General features: G+C 42.6%; 1 protein-coding gene across 1 annotated transcript; it reads right to left on the minus strand.

The window, feature by feature from the left end:
• Positions 1-4: 4 nt before the first annotated feature.
• Positions 5-24,616, minus strand: YY1 (YY1 transcription factor). The gene is made up of 5 exons (XM_040557927.1): positions 23,430-24,616; positions 14,370-14,532; positions 5,355-5,415; positions 2,821-2,979; positions 5-1,722 (listed from the first exon to the last, which is right to left on the minus strand). Exons 1-5 carry the CDS (start codon positions 24,124-24,126, stop codon positions 1,540-1,542), a joined length of 1,263 nt encoding a protein of 420 aa, XP_040413861.1. The 5' UTR covers positions 24,127-24,616; the 3' UTR covers positions 5-1,539.
• Positions 24,617-25,446: the final 830 nt, after the last annotated feature.

The following is a 25,446-nucleotide window of genomic DNA, read 5'->3' on the forward strand; positions in this document are numbered from 1 at the left end:
TGCATTTTTGTGCATATTCTTATGTTTATTAGTCTGTCACATTTTACTGTATCATCTGCAAATTTCTTATTTGAACACTTGAACAAACGAGTAGTACCCACTTTTAGTTAGACCATCCAAAAATCCATCAAGTTCTTTGAGAACTATGAGTTCCTGTTTTGAAATAAAAGGTGTCCAAGGATGTTCCAAGAACTTTCATCATTATATTCAGTTAGCCAAAAAAAAAGACTTTTTTTCCTGGTATGACCAAACCCTACTGGTTCCCCTACTTCCTATCGCTGTTGCATTTAAACCTCCAAGATTCCTTACCTTTACTAAGCAAAGGTGCCCATCTAGCTATTCACTGTATTGTTTCACCTGCTTACTGTCCAGGCAAACTGAAATCTCCTCAACTCACTGTCAAGTCTCCAAATCCATTGTTCCAGTTAATGGAAGTCTATGTCACTTGAAAACAGCATTATATTCACCAGCTCTGTTTAGGCATACCACCTGATGTGGTATTATGTGATTTCATCACAAATCACTATAATTAAATGCAAAGTAAAGGAAACTTGAGTTTATTTAGCTTCCAGTTTCTGGGAGGTCAAGAGGAACTAGGATTGCTCTGGACAACAAAAGAAAATAGACTGTGCTTACAGATCATTTTCTGCCATATTCTTTCTTTAGGACCACTGTTTTATTGTTGCCCTTTCTATTACATGGGATGTACATATTATCAGGTGTTAATAAAAGGTCAGTGCCTGTACAATACATTCTACAACTGAGCACCACTTTCCGTAACTGAACAGGCAAAGAAATTACACTGAACATCAGCATCTGGCAGTATTTCTCCAAAAAAAGTGACTAAAATGGGTTTAAATTGATTAACACTATTAAATCACATCTAATATTTGATACTACATGATTTCATTACAGCTATACGATACAATTATACAAAATGTGTTAACATCAAAGAATACAACCAAAATTAAGATAGCAAACAAAACCTATATAACTTTTTTCTTTACAGGAAAATACTTTTGAAGTATGCATGTAACTGCCCATTCTTTTAAAGAAAATCTACCGCAAGCAAGTTATCAACCTCCAGGAAAATCACACATAGCATTACTACGCATATCCCCAAAAAGTGTACAATATGCACACTTGGAAAATACAAAATTAAAAAAATTGTAAGCAACAGGTGAGCTTCATATTTATAAGAATGTGAAAAGAAGTCCAATTTTAGCACTGTTGTATAAAGAATTGTCTCTTTTGATGCAAGTTCGTGAACTGACCCCTCCGGTCAGGGTCACTTTACAAAACACCGTGTTCTTGAAACGGCATTACAGAGCAAGGTAGAGCATCTTAGCAATGTCACCTTAAAGTTTTTCTGTTTGTTTTTTGCTTTTTATTTACTACTTATCAAAACATGTCCTTTAGGTTTGTAGGGTTCTTTTTTTAAAATTCTTTCCTAGAAACAATATACAAAGGGGAGGCGTATTTATTTCCAATTCATATTTCCTGTAAGATGCTTGAGTTCAACAACTTTTCCTCCATCTTTCACTGGTTGTTTTTGGCCTTAGCATGTGTTAAGATGTGAGATTTCAGGTTAGTTGATTGCGCAAACTTCTTATTGCAGCCATCAAATGGGCAAACATAGGGCCTGTCGCCAGTATGAATTCGCACATGTGTGCGTAAATTGAAGTCCAGTGAAAAACGCTTTCCACATCCTTCAAACGTACACTGTTGAAAGGAAAAGACAGATTCTATTAGCTAATAAAAGTACCACCCATTTCAATTGCAGATTTGAACAATATTCTACACTGCAGAAGCACGAAGCCAGGTGCTGAAGATTATTAGAAGTGCAGCTGTGGGCATTACTTTTAAATTGCATTTAAACAATACTTCAGGTTGTTTTACCACAGTAGTATAGCAGATTTAAAAGAGGAAAATAAATTCTAGCTTGCAAGCAAATGCTTTCACAAAAACAAAATAACAAAAAACACTGCTCCCTGCACCTGAAACAGTATTTTGCTATGCTGTACTAGTAAACAGAAACTGTCCCACATCAGATTTCTCCGTTTCAGTAATAATTTGTAAAGATTTGCTCATTTTACTAGCTTTATACTTCCAAGATGCGCTCAGAATACAGAGCAGCATGTCAGCAAATACTAATCAGGAAACACAAAGCAGCTCAAGCATACACAGCTAACTGAATGCCTAAGAACTGCAATTTCTGAAATAATTTGGTTTTCAAAAAAATCTGCAAAAAAGTACGTGAGTATTGATGAACACAGTATGCTCAAAGCTATGAATACATGTGAAGAATATTTATGTGAACGAGAAATACCATATGAAGTAGGCTGGAGACCTCTGGTGGCAGAGGCTCATGTGACTTGGTATGAATGGAAAGAGATTCAGTAACTACCATCATTTTCCTCAAAACTGATTAATACCCACTACTGAAAATTAGTATCATGGGTCAAATGAGCAAACAGCCCTGAGGGCCAGTTGTCTGAATGTGGTAAGCTGAAAAGGAGAAGAAAGACTTTTTCCTCTTTCAGGAGTAACTTCAAACTTCATTTTTCAAGTGAGTAACTTTACATTATGTTTTAGAAGGTATCTCTCACATACAATTTGCTTATTTCTATTCAAAGCCCACAGAATTAGGTAAATGACAGCCTAATTAACTTAAGGTGACTTCCAACTTTAAAGACGATCATTCAGTGCTTCATCTGATTTTAGAAAATAAAACGAATATCCCCAAAGAGATGTGGAAGCGAGGTTATATAGCCTACACAAATTCTAACAAATAAATTGTGGTTTGCAAGTTAACAATACCTGAAAGGGTTTCTCTCCAGTATGAACTAGTTGATGTCGCTTTAGTTTCGAGCTCTCCACAAAGGCCTTGCCACATTCTGCACATACGTGTACTCGAGGGCCATGAGTGTGCAGATGCTTCCTCATGGCAGAGTTGTCCCTGAACATCTTTGTGCAGCCCTTAAAGAAGAATGAAACTCAATTAGTAGATAAGCTAGTTCTGTTAAGTTTTATCTGCTACAGTACAAGCATGTAAAATGCTTTCATACCCTGAATACTTTCTGAAAAGCTGGCGCTGAAAAGCAGACCCCTTACATTTATTTCAAAATAAACGAATAAAAGTAATACCATGAAAACTAACAGTGTGAAAAGCTGAGTAAAACAAAACAAAACCTCTTTTCTCTTAGTATTACAAACCATGTGCAGTCAAATGAATAATAGGACAGTCTCATGGAGAAGATGCAACTCTGCTAGAAGCAAGTGAATACGCCAACAAAAGCACTTTCAGAAAGAAAACAACTGAATGATAGTTCATAGCTGCTTATGGTATAATCTTCAATAGGCTATACTCTGAGTACTACAGTACTCCAATCTGATAGATTATACGCTGTGGTGCGTTAGAGCATTGCATTCTCTAGCACCAATTTGGTATCTGCCCTGCTCTATCTTCCAACATTCCATCCTTTTCCTTCTCTGTCCTTCTCATTCCCAAGAGGAAATGGCGTACGAGGGCTTCCAGAACATTACCGCTTACAGGAACTACCCAGCCCACACTTGCAGCAGCAGACTGATCACTACCCACCGTGGCACAGAAAGAGACAACCACCAATTCTAGTTTAAACTCACAAAGTGATGCTGGGCAACCGAATAAGGCAGATGGATCTCTGAGTTACTGCCAACTCAACCTAGTCATACTCACTTGAACTCAGGTACAGTGTCAGAGGTCTTAATCTGGGGTATGCACTGCATCAACACAGGACTCTTTTTGATTCCAGGGTAAATTTAAGCCAGCAGCAACTTGTGGCTCTCTTCATTCAAGATTTCTATGCCTTCCTTCACCTTTTAGCAGTGATCAATAGACATCTATCTTAGGTTTTAAGAAATGTACTTCTCACAGCACACAATTCCTCATGAAATCCTACTAACATTTGTAAATTCTATTTGTACTCCAAGTGATGCTGTTTAAGCTTACCTAAAACTTAGTCTACCAACATTGCAGGGTTAGGAGGCATGAAGTTCAATAACAGAACCTAAAGAACAATCAACTGCTAATATTCAATTCTACAGGCTTCCTTTTTGGAAGTTATTTCTTCAAAACTAATATTCACATTTCAACATGCCTTATGTCTTAAAAAGGGAAAACTAACACTTTCAAGGAGTTTTCTCTTCAGGTACTAGAATTTCTTTGACTAATTTAAGAAATGCTGCACCAAAATAAACACACCATGGACTTGTGTGCATTTATTTCCAAGTCCCTGCTTGCCTCTGAGAGGAACAGTTACATCTTCTGCAATATTTTCCTTTCTTAAACTGAAGTCATAAATACACGTAGCCCAGAAACATTAGAAAGGACAGAAGATGGAAGAATTGCGTTTTTTTTTTTTCCTGTTTAAATGAAGTTGAGGCTATGAAAAAATACATCAAAAACAAAGGCAGCACTCTTCAGCACTGTAAAGAATAAGTGTTCTTGTATCACCACACACTATACTACAGTAAAAAACATGATTATGTAGAACGTGAAGAATTGGAAATCAATATAAGCACAAAGAGGAATCCATTAAGTGAGAATATCTTATGCTACCACTTTCAGAAAGAAGCCTTTTATCCATGCTCTCCAATATGCACTATTAGCTATCTGCCCTCACTACTTGCTTATGCTCACACCATCTAGACCAGAAGTCAGCAAGGTTGTATTTGTCTTTTTTCATTACAAATTAAGTTGGCTAACAGAAGATCTACAGAAGCTGGGTAATGCATTAAAGCTAGATGCTACCAATTTAAGTGACTGGCAACATTTATTCAAGACAGTGGCTTCCCCACTACCAGTAGATGAGAATCATATCTCCAAGATGTCCCTCTCTCTTTCAAAATGATGCACCCGCCAGCTCTGTGGAATGCAATTCAAAGTCTTCCAATAACGCTAAGTTTGGCATCTGCTCCATAGATTGCTGATTCCTGATCTAGACTCCCAAATCTGTCATAGCTTCCAAGAAGACAATATATAGATCTTAGGAACGTACTTTGAACAGCTTTCAGAACATTCTTTCAAGTATGTATTCTTGGGTGGCAGGAAATCACAACAGTAAAACCAGCATGTTAGGGACTGTGCATCATGGTTACCAGAAGATTAGGGATGCACTAACCTTAAGACAAGGAATGGGAATAATATTCAGTGAAAGGTTTTCAAGGAAGCCTCTAAAGAGCGATAACTTAAATACAGTTAATCAAGCATAATCTATTTACAGCAAGACATTTTGCTTATTCTCAAGAGAACATCAGTACAAAATTCTGACCTACAAATCACTATCAAGTCAGAAGCTGACCACTTCACTTACTTTGTGAGGACAAGCTATCGTTCGTGGAGCATCATCTTCTTTAATTTTTCTTGGTTTCATTCTTAAAAAGAAGAAAAAAACATTAGTAGAAAAACATGGGTAGACAGCTCTTCTCCCTCAACTGCCTACGTAATACACACATTTATTCAATAGTATTATGTGCATCAGTAATATTCTTTTTAATATTTTTAGAACTCTTGGAATAATAGTAACAGCATTTTTTGGTATTTGGAAAGTCCAACTTTTCTAAAAGGACCTCATAAACACTGAATAAGACGTTTAATGCTACGTTCCTAGTTCTCCGAGTATTTGGAAATAAGTTTTTTCCTGACTTACACTAAGCATAATTAGGATTTGTTTGAAAAATCACGTTTTTCTTGTGCCTGTAGCCAAGTGGCCTATTTTTCTACACTTCTCTGTCCTTGAACCCAGACATGAAGGACAGAGTATCATCACTCATTCTTTAGTAGTTTCAACACAAAAAACTTCAGAACAAAACTCTACAGAAGCAGAGAATGCAGGCAAGTTGTAGAATCTACACTGACAACGCAGACATCTGTTATAATCACAGAAATTGTAATTATTCTTACTTCAAGCTATTGTACACATGGATTCCACTCTTGGCAACTGACAAGCAATCATCTACTTAATTTTAGCCACTAACAGAGATATCCACTAACCTATCTGTGCCATTAACCTCCACTGATAGAGCCTAGCAAGTTAATGCTTGCATAGAAATTAGGTGTTTCAAGTACAGTCATAAGACTCCCTGCGGACAACAACATTAGAACAGTCTTGCTCTAACAGCAATCTGTCTGAATGTCCAAAAAGAGATAAATGTATAGGCAGTAACCTGGGAAGTTGTACACTGCCCCTTTACCCATCTTTGTATCTCAAACCTGTAGTGCAAGGTCTTCAAAAAAATCGAAAAAAAAATGGCATGACTAGTGTAGCAGATTCCAATATAAGCAGGTAAGTGTAAATAATTAATAAATGCACCTCACACAGCTGGAGATTCACTTAGATAAGGTATGAGATGTTAACCCATTCCAAAACCCTGCCAGAGAAGGGGAGCTACACCATTTAGTCAAGTTCCTCAACTCCGTGTCCTGGTAACACAGTACAAGATAGCTCTGTACAACAGATATGGCATGTAGCTACCTCAAGTTAAACCAAAGGTTTTCTGGTGTTTTTGCTAGTTAAATTCAAGGCACTCATCTCTGTTTAACAAAAGAATCGCAATGAGCAGAATTGCTACTCTGAACATTAAGCAGCAGAGTAATCTGTTGCTATCCCAGAGTGTTTTAATCCCCATTAGGACAGTCCCTGAAAACAGACAGGGAAGAATGGGGTTTGGGATTTCCAAGCAGTAAATACATGTATTTTTACATGCATTTTTAATACTTGATCTGGCTAAAACGCAACTTCTAAATATTCAAAACAAACCCTAAGAGCTGTAGGGAAAATAAGCTAAAAATTCTCCATTTTGACCATTTGTTTCTTTGCAGGTAGGTTCCAGGATTCTTTGATGCTGTCAATATTCCTGTAAATAGGACTGAAGTCTGCAGATTCACTTGCCTCATTCACGTGGATAGATGAGAGGGGACAGGAAAAGAAGGCCTTCTGAGGCTGAATTAAGGCCAGAGCAGTGAAAAACCTCCTTGAGAATTCCTAAAGACTGGGTCCAGGAAAATCTCCTTAGAACCGCCAACAGAGACATAAGTACATGATGGAGAAGCCTCCTATGGCTCTGCGGGCTATCACTTATCCTTCAGAAACAATCCAACTCCTCTCCATGTTGCAGACATAGCACAGTTCAAGTGATCATGTGTGGGCTGAAGAACTCGACAGTTAGCCACTTCACAGAGACAACGTAAAAACTAGGGATTGAGTGGCTGCATTTATTCCTTTCTCTGAGTGGACTTTCAACAATCTCCTGCTTGCCTAGCATCTCCAGGCTACACTGAATATGTACAGTGCTTACTGAAGAACACTGCAGCCTCCTGCAAGGGTTATTAATATATATATGACAAAAATATGGGAACTGGAGAGTATCATATCTAACAACCCCTTAAAAACAGGTGTGGTATTTCTGTTGACAAAGCTCCTCTCACACCATCACCAACAGCATGCCTAAAAATCTCAATCTTGGACACAAACTATTTTTGTTTGTGCAGATCATTTTTATTACCTTAACTTTCCTGATTCTGAGGCTATAGGCCACAACACAGGCTTTTTTTTTTTTTTACAGTAGCTCCACAGAACACTTAACTACCCTTTGCATAGGATTCTCCTTATTGCATCTCCATATTTTTTGCAGAAAGAGAAAGCATAAAAATGTGTCTGTAATGCCAACGTGGACAAAAGAACAGTGCTTTGATAATACATGACATGAGAGAACACAGTGCTGTGTTTTAATGCCATTAGAGACACCCTCAGCAGACAAATCCAGTCCCATGAATCCCTGCCTCGCTTCTAATGCTATCAACTTGGTAAACGCTGACTCATTTCCCTGACCCTAAAACAAAATGCCCCTAAGCCCAAAATCAATGTCCACGATATCATCAGAATCAGTAAAAACACCATTGTTCTGAGGTCATAACTGACCATTTGTAGAAGTAGAGACTAGATAAAAATGGAATCAGTAATAAGAGATGCTAACAGCTTTAGTAGGCAGGGTTTGGCACAAGATAGCACTGATCACTGAGTTAAATCCTAATTCTTACATCTTGCCTCTGGTATTGAATCCAACTTTGAGCAAGAAATGCTACAACAGCGTCATACACAGCAGACTGTTGAAGTATAATGAGAGGGAAAATACCCTAGCCTGTGTGGTCAGGAAGCTTCTAGACTGGTATAGTCAAGAAGCTTGAGGAACAAATGTCAGTTGAACTGGATGGTCAGACTGGAGCTTCAACACACACCTTACATTTTTCAGTTTACTGTCTGAACAGGCACTTAATATTGTAAGCACCCATTCTGGAACAAGCTGACTTTCTAATTTTCAAGTTCTGTTTCTTTTCTGAAGTAAGGAGCATCAGCCTAGTAGCATACTTGACTATATAAATATTTAGTCCCTATCGACTACAAAATTACACCAAAATTCTGCCAATAAAGGGATACGATTTAAACAATTTCTTTTCTCCTGGAAACATGGGAAGCAGGCAACTTAAGCCTAAAACTGGGAACAATATTGTGTATATCACAGAGTTGCACGGGCAGCCAAGCTATTCAAAAAAATCAGCAGCAGACATATCAAGAGTAAGAGGCAAACACTGCCCAGGCTGCATCTCAGTGCACGGGCAACAAGAAGCTGCTGGGCCCTTTGTACACCTGGATCAAAGGCATGAGCGCACGTACACCACAAGCACAGCCACAGCAGGTCATTTTCTGTCCAAGGTGTCATACTGCTCACAAAGCAGTGGCATCCACGTGGACAATCACTCAAAGAAGAATGTAAAGACTTAAAAGTTCAAATGTATTAAAGAAAGATTTTGGTTTTACTTTAAAATTAGCTTTCTGCAAAAGGAGACCAGACTAGAACCTGGGCTGCTGATCTTAATTACACTGTTGCAGATAGCTCTTGCTGGTGGGTTAGACATTTGGCTCCCACCCAGTAGAACATCCCTACCAGCTCAGTCCAAGTTTTCTTAGCCTGAAACACTGATCAGAAACAGAACTCTAGCAGATACAACTATTTAAAGCGACTATGGACGCACACATTAATACCTGGGTGGAACTTCCAAAACAGCTGCCTTTGCAGAAAGCCCATTTCCATGGCAAGACCAGAATTCCCATTTCTGCAGCAAGCTTCTGTGGGCCACGTCTAGCAGAAACTGCAGGCCAGTGAGAAAAACTGAAGTGTAACCTTATTGACCCAGGATAGTGCAGTTAAAGGCTAAGCCTGTTAACTTGTATTTAAAGCACCACATTGCTGGACTGAAATCACAGGTATTAACCATTCCTCAAAACAAAGTTACTTTCTAATATTGCAGTGACAGTTACAGATACTTCTCTCCTTTCACCTGCCCTGCTGACCAGCAGGAGCTGTGCCTTCACAGATTGAGCCCCCACACCAAAGCTCTGTCAATCTTCATAAACAATTGTGTTGGAGATGGATCCAATTTTTAACAAGTTAGCCACAGAAACAGTACTAAAGCATAAGTCAAAACCAACTAACAGTAGATTTCTGCCCCGTTCCAGTATCTCCTTTTTTTCTCCATTAAACCTGTGTTGTCACATCATTTCTTCTCACTCTCTATAAAGCCTAAACAGTATTACTCTCTCTCAGGCAACTTCTTTTGCACTTCCTGGAGGTCTCTGATGATCAGCAGTGATAATTCACCTCTACAGATGACCGCATCCCTACGAATGGTTAGAAAAGGAGGAAGTTATTCTCTACAAGTGGTGTCAGTACCACTTCTGGTCTGTCCCCTCACTCCGTCACACCCCTGTACTGCCCTACTGAGGCAGAAGTAACACAAGTGGTCCGTTTGTGCTAAAGAGCTCCCGAAACTGGCTAGACTGGCTTTTGGATAAACAGACACAAAGGGAGTGCCACAAGGTGTCCTAGGAATCTACCTACAATCAAAGAGCCCACAGTTAGCCTCCGAGTATGTTTCAGACACAGCTGGGCCCAGAACTGTTGTAAAATTAAACTGTTCCCTTTCATTCCAAGGTTCCAGAAAAAATAGTTACTGGTTTTGTTCCAGTTTGCAGAACATCATGTATGTAAACACAGAGAGTGACCTTAGCAGTGTGTGACACAGAAAGATTTCCCTTCCCCCAGAGTAATGCCTGGGGTAAAGCAATTGTCAGTTTACTGCCCTTTAAGTTTCTCTGGAACAAGAACAAGAGCAGTACAAAAGCATATACCTTATAAAGAGGCCTAAACCATAAAGCTAGGTGACCAGCATGCTTTGTCATGTTTAAGAAGGGTGTCCAGTTTCAAACTCTAACGCAGTTTCCTCTCATTTGCTTTCTATCCATTTTGGAAAGCGGTCTTAACAGGAGGGGCACTTCTTCCAATGGCTCTCTTCCAGGAAAGGTACCAAGAGGAGCAGAAGATAAAGCCACAGAGAGGATAGTTTTTACCTCTAGGACCCATTACTGAGCCAATTTCCCAGTTTCCATTTCTTTGTAGTTTACTCATATTTGTACCCTGCTGTCTCTAGCCAGTTCAGTCATATATCAAGAGAGTAGACGGGAGTTTTCAGGGGGATTTGTTTGGGGGAATTTTAAAGACGTTTACCATATGCACCAACTGGAAACACATCTGCTACTTCTCCATGCTTTTAGTACCAAGCAGTCATGACTGCTTCACGACTGCTTCACATCTAACTACAGAGTAACTTGTAATCAGTTTAGACTTGGATGAAACATTTTATTTCACCTTAATGGACTTCCAATACCTTTTGACTGGGACACAGAAAGAAAAATGAGGTAATTTATGAGGTTTTATTTCTTTCTTTGCAGATCATTGACAACTAATGTTTTACATTCTGATCTGACTGCCTTAGAGAAATACACAAATCCATTTGTTACTTTTTTATTGCATTTGAAAGTGTACTAGAGAAAATGCATGAGTCTTACAATAGAATGCAATAACTTGTAAAAGGAAGTTGCCCAACAGGCATAATTTATAGTCATTCATCTATGAATTACTAAGCAGATCTTAATGTTCTGACGCAGCTTGTTTATTTGCAACGTTTTCAATAGTTTCAGAATGTAGACAAACCTTTCCAGGAATCACTACAGAGGTTCCAGTTAAAGGGCCCAGATTCCTGGTACGTGACTCAATGACAAATGCACCAAAAAGGCAGCAAAATCCAACGGTATCTCGATGACCTAAGCGCTCGTTCCACTGGTGCCACCTAGCTGCTGAGCAGCAGTGGTGCCCATTTCATGTGCTGAGCCTCCGCAGCTTCTAAAATGCTTTTTGTAAGGCTGCAACACTACAGAAGACTTCAAGCATCATCGAGACCACCCCACTTTACCCCTCACTGAACACAGACCCCTGCCTGAAATCGGTTACTACTAAAATGAAATTCCAACATAAACATGCATTTTAATTAGGAGGCCACAAAGCTTTTAAGTTACCCAAGTTAAATTACCCAAGCTTTGCCCATTTCTAAAGTTAACCTCAGAACTCTGTTCCCATAAATTAATGCAACTGTCTCAGTCAATTTACCCTCAATCAATATAAGCTGCATGGGTATGAAGAGTGAATCTAGCTTGGTTTTGAGTAGCTGATTTACAAATGTATAGCACGTTTCTTCCAACTAATTTAATGAAAATGGGAAAGCTTCCCAAAATAGCTTGTTTTCAGCTGCACAAAATTAACTTAGTATTAAGTTTTCCTAGCCTGTTTATGCTTCCTTATATGTGGACTATGCACAGACTTTTTCTCCATAATCAAAATAAAAGGCAATACCACTCAGAGCACATGAAACTTGTGAATTTGAAACTCAGTAACTCTTAAAACTTAACATGCTGGTCAAAGCTTTCAGAATACAGCTGAGATTTTCAGAAGTCTTAATCTTGTAATCCTTCAAGCAATGCTTAGAACTTTCAGAGAACTTAACACTAAATAACACATCATTTTAGAAATACAAATACAACTGTATTCCTAAACCCTATACCTCCAAACCCAATTCTCATGCAAGTAAACCAATTTTTTTCTTTCAGTTTGCCATGCAAGAAGGCTTCCAGTGATATACAATATGTAGATCAACAAGACAACTGAGCAATACAAGAAGAGATCTGAGGATATCAGAGCCTGAATTCACCTTATTAGCTAAAAGAAGTCCCTTCAACATTTCTTTCTCTGCAAGAGAATAAAGACCATAGCAAGCAGTATTCTGATACACCCACATGCACCAGTCTCAGCTATACACAATCATTTCAGATCTAACATACAACTAACTCTGTTTTCTTTTTCAATTTTCTTTTTTAAGGCAAGAGTAAAGGTTTGACAATCATTGATTCTGACCAAGAAATCAAAAAAGCTTTCCTAGAACAGAAGATGCCTAAGGTTTTCGTACACCTGCAGTTAAGCTATCAGAACAATTTTTGTAGGCTTCGGGCAACCTGGGGACATTGCCGAAGGCGACACATGCCCAGTATCAATGTTTGTTCATCTTATGACTAAAGCAGATCAAATTTTATCTGCTATAGAGAGATATATTAACAGAAAAATGAGACAATACACATAAAACTCAATCTTTCCATCATCCACCAAAAATTCTAGCTCTGTAACTTCCTAGAACATTCCACCCTGAACAAGAAAGTTGCAGTTTTACATTACTGCCAGGTGCTATTATTCTCTCAACAGAAAACTGACTAAAACCTAAAGATGCAATACTTTTTGCAATATTAAGAAGCATGCAGAAATATCTCACAGAAGCAGCCTGGTAAATTCAAGAAGTCCAAATCCTGGCAACCTTTTCTAGTACGCAAACTGATCTGGAGAATAACATTCAGTATGTGCATGAAGGAAGCCCTGTAAGAAACTAGTTCAACTTCATAACAGAAGATGATAAAAGATAGGTATTTAGTACCTCAGTGCTTACCAGAGCAAAGGGTTCAAGAATACTTTAAATAACTGAAAGAACCATTCTAGGCACATGATTAGCAGAAACGTTTAAGTAACATTTTAGAATTCGAACACTATGTACATTCGGAATATCACTTAAACATTTGCTTTCACAGAAAATTGTGTATTAGCCTTTCAGCAATTCTCAGGGGAAAACACATTCATTTTGATCATTTTACTAGTAAACCCAGTAAACAATAGTATCAATAGGTAAACCACCTACCACTTCAGAAAATAAAATCCCTTTTTCCGTTGTTCATGACCTTTTTTTTTTTAAAATACATTTCCAGATTAGATAGTTTTACAGTGCTTGCTCCCTGCCTCTCTCTCGGAGCTTTCAATATTCCGAGTTTAATGGCTTTACTGCAAACAACAGTGGGAAGAGTCTGTACCAGCAGTCCTCCAGTAGAATCACAGCAAAGACTAATAGAAGCAGCTTCTAAAAAGCAGCAAGATCAAAGAGGTGAGACAAGAGTAGACACAGCTCACTGGGCACCAAGATCCACCTAACCAAGAAGCCAGATCAGAACTTGGGTCAATAGTCCTTGCCACCTAGCAAGTAATTGAAAAAAAACAAAACACCATATTTCTCCCTGCTGTAGCGGCCCCAGAAGGCAAGAGCAACAACATCTGAACATCCACCTGCTCTAAGTGACAAAATTTTGCACCAGCTCTCTGTAGAACGTCCAGCTGGTACCAACATGAAAATAAGCACAGCTTCATACATACGGTTTGCTTTCAGCACTGGAAAAAATGATTATAGCAGCTTCAGAAAGCAAACCATTGAGCTTAAATTTTTGGAGACACCAGTATTACCATTGCCCATGCACTGAGTGAAGCAGTAAACCTTCTGTAATCGCAAGTGCACTGCACAAATGTCACAACTACCAAGTGCCAAACTGGACTTTTCTCTAGTGACCTCAAGGTTGCCCTCTGGTGGCCACAGCCGGCCCCGAGCACTCGGTACCACACCCAGCAGCTCAGCAGGGCTTTTGTGTTTAAGACCAAGAGCTTAAGAAGCAAGAAGCACGTGAAAAACAGAAGTGGCTTTACCAACTATATTAGTCTAGCTTTCTTGTACTGAACGATCTGAATGCAAGACTTCATTTATTTGATCCTTTGTCACCAGAGACACTGAAAGATGCACTCTCTCACATCAAAGACGCAGAATATCAATGTCTTTAGGCCCCACCTTACCTAATGAGAACTGAAGATCAGAAGTCACCTGCTGAAAACACAGGACCCAATTATTTTAATACATTATTCACTACTCCATTCTGAATTGAGTTCCTCGTTTTAGAAGATGATTAAAAGGAACAACAAGCCATATTAAATTTACCATTTATTTTGCCCAACAGTTTCTTAATTAAACCAGTGGAAAGAAAACCTTTTTAGTTTGAAGAGCCTTTCTTCCTACTTACCTAGCAAATTCAGCCAGCTGTTTGGGGTCTGAGAGGTCAATGCCGGGTATTCCACCGGGAGGAAGTTTCTTTCCTGTCATGTACTCTGAGTAATCTGGAGGAGAATTCTCTCCAATGATTTGCTCTTCCACCACCGTTTCATGGTCAATATCTTTCTTATCATCTGAAATACACGAAATACCGAATTCAGTACATACTAAAGATCGAAACAGAATGCAAATTAGCAGGCTCATCTCAATGTAAGTTCACTATTGCTGTACACTTAAAAACAAAATGCATTCCCAGATTTCTGCACTAACTGTTAAAAACAAAAAGACATCCGTACAGTTACAGCACGAACAACACAGAAAGAACACAGTAGGTGGGAATAAAAGCCTAAGTTGCATATCTACTTAAACACAGACAAGTAAGGAAATAAGTAGAACCATCCTACGAGAATGACGGCTGCATTTTAAAGATAACACTTTTCCTGAAACAATGCATAAACATTTAATTGCTTTAACCTCTTTAAGATTAACCTCCACTATAGCCACTTTGGATCTCAACGGCAGTCAGTAACCAAACAAACCTATCTGAGAAGTGACAGATACTTACCTTAAGAAATTATGACTACTGGTCTTTAGCTTCGGAGTCTTCAGAGTCCCTCGACCCTCAACAGAAATGTCACAGAGGGACAAGAAACTTTAAAAATAACTGCTAATGGGCTTCAGCACCTGCCCATAAAATTGAAGTTTTTCAACACTTGCCCACAGATCTGAAAGAAAGCAAAAAGCTAAACAGCGTGTCTCCCTCCCCAGGGGGAGGCTTCCTCTTCTGTGGGACTGGGCAGCCTAAGCGATTTCCCACTCCACTGTGTAAACAGCAGATAGGGATCGCTCAGACCTTTGATCTGCAAGCCGGTTAGAGACTGCTACTTCAGCTGCTCTACAGCCCCTCCTGTGGATTTCTGCTTAAGGACGGCAGGGAAATGAGGTTGAAGACCTGCTCTTACTGTCAACTCACATTCCGACACAGAACGCATCACAATGTTTTTTCTCTCTCCTTTTGCTATTTTAGAACAGAAACCAGAGAGATGCAGAGAGGAGAGAATGGCAACATCCACCACCTATTTCCTCACTGCCCAACTCACACCAGCTGAGGGAAAGAGACAGCACCAACCCTGTTTTCCACCCTCACCTGATAAACCATCTTCCCAAAATACACCTAGAACAGCAGACGTATATACAGCTCTAACTCTTAACTGCTAATAAACTTGTCACTGCGCTATTTCTCCTACCCTGTATATGGGAAGATCCTGCAAATCACACTATACAAAAAGACTTGCAAAGTCCAAGTATTTGTAAAATAGCTTTTTTTGATAAAATAACAGTATTAGGACAAAAACAGTATTTCCCCATTTTGAAAAAAAAATATATATATATATACATATATACATATATACATATATATATATATATTGGAAAACAGGGCAAAGAACAAATGAGGCAGTACTTCCCTTTTCATTTTTTCCCCCCTAAACACAAACACAGGTAATAATATTCGTTACGCAGTAGCTCAGGTTAGGGAAGAGAAGACATAAGCAAATAAAAGAAATATACTAAGGACAAATTTCTATTCAATTTGTAATGCCTGCTTTTACTCTTTGCCACCGAGCTATTTCTAGAAATGTTACTGCTAGTTTGGGTTTAATCTGATCTACCAGATCAAATGGCAGTTCGTGTATACGTTCCATGGCCAAAGAGGAAAACAGACAACACTGCAAAGACAGCAGTGTTAATAAGCTAATAATAATATCTGCAGTATTACACTGTAACATGGACGATTTGGACACTTTCCTTCACTTTAATCTAGCTTTCCATTCATTGCATTACTTTTCAGTCTTTATCAATGCCTCACAGAAAGCAACTGAATTTACCTTAAGCAAGTATTACAGGGTAAGTTTTACCGCACCTGCAAGAGCTACAAAGTCAATTCAATAAACCTCTAATTCAGCAACACTTTGTTCTTCCAAACTGTCAGAAGGTTGAGAAGAGGTATTTCATAATGCCTACACAGGCAGAAAAGGCACCACGAAGCTCAGAAGAACAGAACACCAGAAAGCTAAACGCAAAGCCTCCTCCATGCTGCAGACCAGAATGAGATCAGCTGCCTTCAGTTTGGCCATTTCAGCAGCTCCCCAGCAGTTCCCAGAGCTTCCAGTTTGACTGTCTGATGACATGTATAACAGAAATGAGTTTTCATTTCCTGCCTCAGCTCGGATGCATGAGTCAACTGGGAAGTTTTGTATGCATTCCTTAAGATTTTCTGTCCTTCCCTAGCGTGAAGGCCCACAACTCAACTATGCCTTCTTGATACTTTGAGAGTCAGACTGAAAGTCAGCCAGCCTTCAGTGTCCTTCCTTCCCAAGAGCCCACCAACAGAAATCAATTCCACAGCAGCGTTTTAGCTAGGCTGTTGGAGTAAAACATGAAAAATCAGATCTTATTATTACCTTGATAAAGAAGAAAATTAGCAAAAGTATCACTTAACACATTCTTGACAGTTATGTGAAAATAAAAAGCACTCCAGTCTTCCCATACAAAAACAACACCTAACATGCATCTCTAGAGCAGCACAAACCTGCAGTTTTAAAAACTTAAAAAAAAAAAAAACACAGCCTAACACAACAGCGTACAAAACATTTACCTCAGGCTAAGGGCCTTCAAGATAACTCAGGGTATGAACCAGATCTAACTCAGTTATGGAAAGTAGCAGCAGACTCGAGCAGCTCCTTAGCATCACAACACCTTAGTTACAGGCCATCCTACGATACCATCAGCGCATTGGAATAAACAAACAAACCCATGTGCTGGAAGATCTTTACCAACGTCTTCTAGGCAGAACTTTATCGCAGGTTTAAAACTGCGATGCCCTACCAACCCGGACTAGGCAGCGCAAGGTTTAGAGGTTAAAGTCCAAGCAAACTTTCACTCGCGCAGACAAGTTAACCATCACTCTCATTGCAAAAAGGTCAAGTTGTCTGCCTGATGCCTTCTGCCTTCAAGCAAGTTCTGGTGCAAGCTACATCCAAATTACTTCTCCCTTTTCCTCTCAAAAAGCATCAGAAATTCATACATACTGCATCCAAAGCAAAGCAAAACACACCTACACAGCCCTCAAGTTCTAGTGACACCTCTGGACAAGTGCAGTCCAAAGGCGGCACAGGGCAAGCTAAATACTGACAGAGCCATTGAGCCAGTCAGCAAAACCAAAATTAACTATATGCTACCTGACCTGCTTTGTTTCAACCCTCAAAACCAATTTAGAGTGGTTTTAAGCATTCTGCTTAAGTGTATTTAGCCTTGTTCTTATAGATCCATTGCAGCTTTCTGTAAGGAACTTGGAACATGATTTCAGTCCCACCTTCTGAAATACTCTGCACAACCGAAGGTATGTCAATTAGTTAACTACTTGACCTTTGATTTCTGTAAAAACATGCAATATCAGTCACTCTAATAGCTACATCCAACATTCACACCTTTTAAGATTGTAAGATATTGATTTCTTGTAGATGTAACAGATATTCTCCACACCCAACATCTTCTATGCCCAGCTACAGAAGACAGACACCCTGAACTGGGTTGTTCTATGCATCTGTCTAGGACATACCCAAATAAATCTTCATGTTTGTGTCCTTCCACCTGCATTTCACTCACACCCTATATACAGGCAATACATATTTTGAACCGGACATTTTTGCGTTCAAAGTATATCAAAGGAATATTTTTATACACAGACCAGTGGAAGTCCAGCATTTTAGCCAGCCAGATCTTGTGACAATCACTTAAAACATACTTGGATTGGTGAAATGACCAGAAGTTTTAAGGTTACCAAGCTCAAATACCAATTCAAGGAAGCCAGTCTGCCAGGATAAAACCAGTAACTGTAGATTATGTGCAACAGATCAATGACGAAGCATGGTGGAATCTGTATCCCAATACTTTTATTGACTATCTTTTGCTCTTACCACCAAATTTTCTCCATCTCTTGCACAGAAAATGCATCCACCTCAGAACCTTGTTATTTCATGCGTTTGCAGAATAGTAGCTAGCTCCAGCTGACAGCTCTCAAACTCCCCAACTCTTTCAACCCAAGAAGTCCTATCAGTATTTCTGCCTCAGTTACTCTGGTTTTAACCTTGGAACTTCATCTCTAGATCCCTAGTTTTCTGAGCTACCCTCCTCCTTCACTATATGGCAGGGAGAACACATTGTTATTCCATCACATTTCCCCTATGGTACATACAGGGTGCAAATGGGAATTCAGAAGGTACGCTTGCTAGTAAAGCGATGAGATCTAACCCTAGAGCTTTCTCCCTGAGGTACCAAGTTAACAGCCACTCTACTTACTGACTGAAAGGATGAACAACATTTAAGCTCAGATTTTCTTTTCATGATCACACAGTTAAACGCATTTGTTTTAGGAACAGCTGAAATGCAATTACATGATAAAGGATGTATTCAGCGACTGCGCAGCACCAAGGCACTGTGGTAACAGCTTGGTTATTGCTACCACATCACAATCTCCTCAGGCAAAATACTTCATTGGTCACGTTTGGAAGCAAAGAACCGTAATTAGCTCATTAAATAATACAGTAATTTAGCAGACGCTTCTGAAAGTTAAATTCCATTTTGCACAGTATGTCATTTCTTAACCGAACTGGCTACTCAGTTACTTTCCCTCTGCAGCGCCTTGCACGCAGATGGAGAACAGGTTCTTCTTTCCCCACGTCACCCATCTCATATTTCACACCGCTGAAGGAGACATGAACTGACAAAAACACTGCATATATCAATAGTCATCATCTGACTGTAACGCTGGTGAGACACTGTGCTGAAGCACTCTGACCTGAATCAGCAGCACCTCTCAGGGAAAGGTCCAGGAGTAAGCCAGAAGATCCCCGTTTGACAATGGGCTAGGAGGCAACTTCATCCATACAGTTTAAGCGATGAATCACATTCACGTATTTCACTTTCAAAGTTGAAAAGATGTTTAAAATGGATGCAGGAAAATATCTACGATATGTATTTGTCCTCTAAGGTTCACTGGCAAAACTGTTAGGGCAGACTCAACACCTATGGATACCAACAGCCTATACTGCTGTCAGTCAGAATCAGAAATAGATTTTTATCTTAACATTTTAAAGGAGCCAGACAAACACTTTCTGCCTCCATTATGATTTTTTTCATATAAGAAGCCCATTACTTATTCATCGTTGAAAAGAATTTTGGCTATCCTTGATACAGGCCCAAGACTGAACTAAATGACTCTTCTATCTTTTATACTACTAAAGATGACTGCTCAGATAGCTGATGATTCTTTTTCTCACCCCAGTAATCTGATAAAGTCAAATGAAAACCCTTCTACTTTAAGGAATTAAAGGTTTCTTTTTCTTTTTCTCTCTCAAAGAGGTTTTGAAGAACCTTCCAGAAACCCGATACGACATCCCTGCATTTCCAAATATGGGCCCACTGCACAGGCTCTCTGGATCATCATGAACCATTTTCAAACCATACACACATGCATCTTTGTCTTTCCCATCTAGAAACAGGATACTTCAGCAGTTTAAACATCTACGGGCAATGCTGAGGTTGGTTGTGCTATTTCAGCTCTAAAGCTTGCAGACCATCTAGCACAACCTATTTCAGGTTCAGAAGCTTGACAACATTATCTAGAAGCAGATGTGGTTACACTAGTACATTTTTCTCCCCAAATCAACCCCAAGACGTTTAAAATTCCAGCATTTGGCAGAGCCAGAACTTCAGCACCACCTTCCAAATGCAATCTGAGCAATTTCTAACAACCCTTTCCTCCCCCTGTTACCGGGTACTATCATGTAGTCGATGCTTTTGTTTGGTGCCTACTTTCCACACACGAAGAAAGACAAATGATTCCATTCTGAAGATCTGGAAAACTAACATGAACTAGAACAAAGCCTTTCTCAAACTAACCACTTTAATTAAAGTAATCACGGGTCACAAGTTTGATATCACCACAGATACCAAGGTGATAAGAGGACCTATGGTAAGTCCAAACCGTTGCCAACAACAGTAAAGCAACTCCAAAGTAACCACGTTAACAAGACCAGGATCGAGCAGTCCACTCTAATCACATCAGCAGATATTTCATACGCTATTCCTGCGCCTTTCAAGAGGTGTTACGAGGTACGTTAAATGCTTACCCAGAAAAATTTATGACTGGCTACATTTGGTACAGCTAATGCAGCAACACTAGAAAACAGTAACGAGTAATTAATTCACATTGTCTTTGCACACTGCCATGAGCGAAGCGCCCTTGTTCCCAACTCAAATACCTAAGAACAGTAATATAGGATTCACTGTTTTATCTCGATGCACGGTCGTGTTTACTGGTCATCTTTCGATAAACTTTTTGTTAAATATTTCAAACAGTCAATTAGATCAGTGTGCAAGCAAGTCTTTAATTAAGTCAAAAAACTGAGGCAAAACAACTGTCTTTGTTCAAAATAAAGTGTGCCTGATTCTGCAGGGAAACATTAGTACAACTATCCTTTTGCAAGCAGGTAGTTTATTCTGGGATTTTTTTCTTCCATTTCTGCCTCTTTTGGATTTTTTTCTGGCATCCATTCCCTCCCTCCCGCCCCCCCCCCCCCCAAGTTTCAGAAAACACATAATGGAGAACCAAAAGTTAAGTGTTTGACCACAAACCACTCCAGACCACTTTTAAAACATTCAGTAAGCTCTGTAACAGGTATAAAAGCCTACCCGACAAGCTCAGTAAACTTCACTCTTAACTGAAGAGGTTAAACCAAAGGCTGTTTCAAGCTCAGGGTGGGAGGGTGCACAGTATGGGGGGAGGAGGGCTGATGCACATGCGTGCACATAAGGAAAGTCAAACTTGAATAATTTTTTCTTTGTATAAGTATTTTGTGACTTTGCTTTTCGGGAGTTTGTGGTTTGGTTTTTTTTGCCTCTTGAATTCAAGTCAGCATAGGTATTCTGCATCTTTCCGCAGCACGGATATAACTGAACTGAATGTACCAATGCAATTCAATCTCCAGTGCATTACAAGTGGAGATCGTTCTGGCCAAGCTTGCACGGTCATGATCACAAAGAAGAAAACCACGGAAATCAATAGGGCTATCCTGATGTAAAAGTTGCGTAAGCTGGAACAGAATCAAATGCATTGGCATTTGACACAGGCTTCGTTTTCGTTTCAGTCAAGCAATAATCAGCACACAGCTCTACGGAAGCATCCCATCAGGCTCTCTGAATCCGAGTACAAGTGAGGCCCTATATCCTGCCAGCTCACGAGCCATACATTCACTTGCTTTCAGCTACCTTAGGTACTTTCCACAAACCAGAAAACTATATATTTTATTCTCTTTTGTCTTTCTTGGACGGTCAGTTTTAAGAGAAGACAGCACGTGAATTTAATTCAGGTCACGTACATTGATACACAGAAGCATACAGAACCCGATTCTACCGAATTGCAGTTCAGGAAACTCTTAACTGAAAGTTCTCTCTTCATCCAAAAGCAGGGAACTCTGATCAGGCTCATTAGCTAACCAACTAAGCATATATCAGAGGTGTCACACACTCTGTCAAACTTGTTAAATAATCGTCTATATTAAAAGAAGTAAAAATCAGAATCGCTGTTCTCTGCATCTTTTCAGACAAAAGAATTCAGTCGTTCAATATACTCTTCCTTCAGCACTCCCTTTACTAATAAAACTACTGGTCACTCACAAGCATCACATCCTGCAAACATTTATTTTTTAACTACATCAGAAGTTTAACCAATATCTGATACTCTGTTAAACTCCCTACAAATTGTAAAGCGCACAAAAATTACAGTGTGCAGAAACAGAGTACCAACCTATTATTCATACTAATTTAAGCAGCACATGAAGTGATACTATTTGACCGCTTTTCACCCTTATGTAATTTTAGCACAGAACTTTGACTACAGAGCCTTAGCTTCCAGTGATACATTTTTTTTGAAATAAAAAAACAAGAAAACCACCCGCAATGTACCACTGACAAAAAAAAAAAAACCAACTCCTTCCCTTTATATACTTTGAAGCGAAGGGTCAGAAAACCGTGGCAGCTTAAATGGGAAGCGCATGCCAGGTTTATTCCAAGCCCTGCAGATAATACCGGGCATCTTCACATGACTTCCCTGCCTCGCGGAGACACTCCCACAGAAAGCGACTCGGAAACGCACGCTCTCACCCCGAAAATACGCACTCTCACCCCGAAAACACGCGCTCTCACCCCGCTAGGACCCCCCCCGCGCCTGTTTTAAAGCCTCGGAGCCAGCCAAGGGAAACCCGAGCGCTATGCACACCCCGCTCCCCGCCTCCCCCAGCCCTGCCGGGGGGCTCCCGGCTGCCCCCCTCGGAAGGCGCCGAGCACGGGCGCTTCCCCGCCGCCACCCCGCTCCCCCCCGGCCGGCCCGGCTCCCCTCAGCCGGCACCGGGGAGGGCCGCGGGGGCCGTCCCTCGCCTAACGGTCACGATCGGCACCCAAGCGGAGCGAGAGGAGCGGCGGCCGGGAACGGGAGCCGCGGGGAGAAGGAGGGAAGGGGGAGAAGCGGCGGCGGGGCGGGGACGGGGGGGGTTGAAGCTTGGCGCGGCTGGGCTCGCCCCGCACCGTGCGCCCGCCCGCACACCCCGCCTCCCCCTGCTGCAGAAACTACGCCATTGCGGCCTAGTCCTGGAGCCAGCGGCGCGCTGCTGCCGCCGCCCGCCCTCCTCCTCCCTCCCTCCCTCCCGCACCCGCTCAGCCGCCGCCATCTTGGCGGCCGCCGCCATCTTTCCTTCCCCCCGCCGCGGAGCCGGGCAGGAGCAGCGGCAGCGGCAGCGCAGACCCCGCCATCTTTTCGGGGGAGCCGCCATACTTGCCCTGGCGAGGAACATGGCGGCGCCCATCGCACACATCAAAACATGGCCTCCCTTCAAAACAAAACCGGCCGCGGCGAGCCGGGCGGCCCCCGGCGGGCCTCGGGGCTCGGGGAGGGCGGCGGGCGGCGCGCACTTACCCGAGGCCCACATGGTGACCGAGAACTCCCCCTCCAGGGTCTTGATCTGCACCTGCTTCTGCTCCCATTTCCTGCCGCCGCCGCCCTCGGCCCCGCCGCCGCCTCCCCCGCTCAGGTAACTCTTCTTGCTGCTCTTCTTGCCGCTGCCGCCCTTCTTCACGCGGCCCCCGCCGCCGGCCGACGAGGAGCCGCCGCCGCCGCTCTTGCTGCCGGCGGCGGCCACGGTGACCAGGGTCTGCTCGATGTACTCGTCCTCGCCGGCGGGGGCCGGCACGGGGATGAGGATCTGGTCCTCGAAGCCGTCGTCGGCGCGCAGTCCGTCCGAGTCGTCCCCGCCGACCACCTCCTCGCGGGTCTGCACCAGGATCACCTCCTGGTGGTGGTGGTGGAGGTGCAGCTGGCCCCCGCCGCCGCCCGCCGCGCCGCCGCCCGCCCCGCTCGGGTCGCCGTCGGAGACGAGCGGCTGCAGGGCGATCATGGGCTGGTGGTGGTGGTAGTGGTGCGGCGGGTGGTGCGGGCCGCAGTCCTCGCAGCACTCGTCCTCCTCCTCCTCCTCCTCGTCCTCCTCGCCGCCCACCACGGTGGTCTCGATGGTCTCCACCGGGATGGTCTCCACCTCGATCTCGTGCAGCTCCACGATCTCGGCCGGCATCTCCGAGCCGTCCGTGGCGATGTACAGGGTGTCTCCCGAGGCCATGGTGGGGGGGACGGCAAAGGGAAAGGGGGGGGGGGGGGACCGCGCTCGCTCGGCGGCCGCCGAGGGGGGCTCGGCTCCGCTGCCCTCAGCCGCCGGCGGGGCTCGGGCGCCTCCCGCCTGCCTTCCTTCTCCTCCTCCTCCCCCTTCCACACAAACACCAGCTCCTCGCAGCCAGCGAGAGGAGGGAGGGAGCAGGGAGGAGGGAGGGAGGCAGCCAGCCGCCAAATCCCGGCTATGCTCCCTCGCGAGACTTCCGCCGCTGCCGCCGAGACGGACCCCAGCCCCCGGGAGGCCGCTGCTGCCGCCGGGAACCGCCCCCAGCGGCCAATCGCGCCGCCCGGCACGCCCGCGCCTCAACCGGGCAAGGCGGCGAGCCAATCGGAGCGCGCCGTCCCCCGGAGGCCCGCCTCCGTGCACTGTCGTCGGCCTATCGGGGGGCGCTGCGGCGGCCGAGAGCGCCTCCCCGATCTGAGCAGCCAATCGGCACGGGGCGGCGTCACCTCTCCGCCCGCAGGCCCCGCCCTGCCGCTTAAGCCCCTCCCAGCGCCGAAGCCCCGCCCCGCCCCCACTCCTCCGCGGGGGGGGGGGCGGGCCCGGCTCGCGCTCCGCCTCCGCCTCGTGCCGAGGGCGGCCGGCAGGTGGCGCGCGCGGAGCCTGACCGTTAACGGCCGCGGGGCGCGCAGGCGCCGGGGGGAATCCCACTGACAGGGAGGGCGGCCCCGCGGGCTGTCTGCCGTGGGGGGTTTGCTCTGCGCCGTTATTTTACACTTTGTACCTTTTTTTTTTTTTTTTTTTTTTTTTTTAATCCACAAGGCGGAGCGCGGGCGAGCTTAGCTTGGGGAGCTGCGGGAATTGCTCCCCTCCAGTCACTCTTGGCTCTCCCCTCGTAACAACGGCCAGATAGGGTTTATTGTTGTAAAAGTCCCATAAACGGAGGCTGTTTGCACATCCTAAGAGATTTGCAGGCTGGCACGTGTAAATTTTTCCCGTTTGTAGGGCAATCTTAGCAACACAGTGAAAATAGTGCCTTTAGCTTTTTAAAATCAATGCCACAAGTGCTTTCTACCTCTCCCATTCTTCAGCATATAACGAATGCTTTATTTTGCTGCAACGTTCACAAGTGATTATTTTTCAGTGAGAACCACTACACGGAAATGTTCATCAGCTCAGTGGTTTGCCTGTTACACAGTTCCCTTCATCCTGAGCTAGGTGATTTGTGTAACTGGTATATGGTTGGTTAATTTTCAGTGACTGCGAGGATCAGACATACATTATTTTTTCTCTTGAAGAGAGAAGAATACAGCATCAAGCAAAAATAAA

The sequence above is a fragment of the Cygnus olor genome, chromosome 5, assembly GCF_009769625.2.
Source record: "Cygnus olor isolate bCygOlo1 chromosome 5, bCygOlo1.pri.v2, whole genome shotgun sequence".
Taxonomy (NCBI): domain Eukaryota; kingdom Metazoa; phylum Chordata; class Aves; order Anseriformes; family Anatidae; genus Cygnus; species Cygnus olor.

Bases quoted from the DNA above. Each gene is read 5' to 3' on its own strand.
- YY1 (XM_040557927.1), bottom strand. From the start codon at position 24,126: ATGGCCTCGGGAGACACCCTGTACATCGCCACGGACGGCTCGGAGATG. The intron at 14,533-23,429 runs GTAAGTGCGCGC...CGTGTATTTCAG, and splicing joins GGTCACCATGTGGGCCTCGG to ATGATAAGAAAGATATTGAC. The intron at 1,723-2,820 runs GTATTGTTAACT...TCCTTTCAACAG, and splicing joins CTGGAGAGAAACCCTTTCAG to TGTACGTTTGAAGGATGTGG.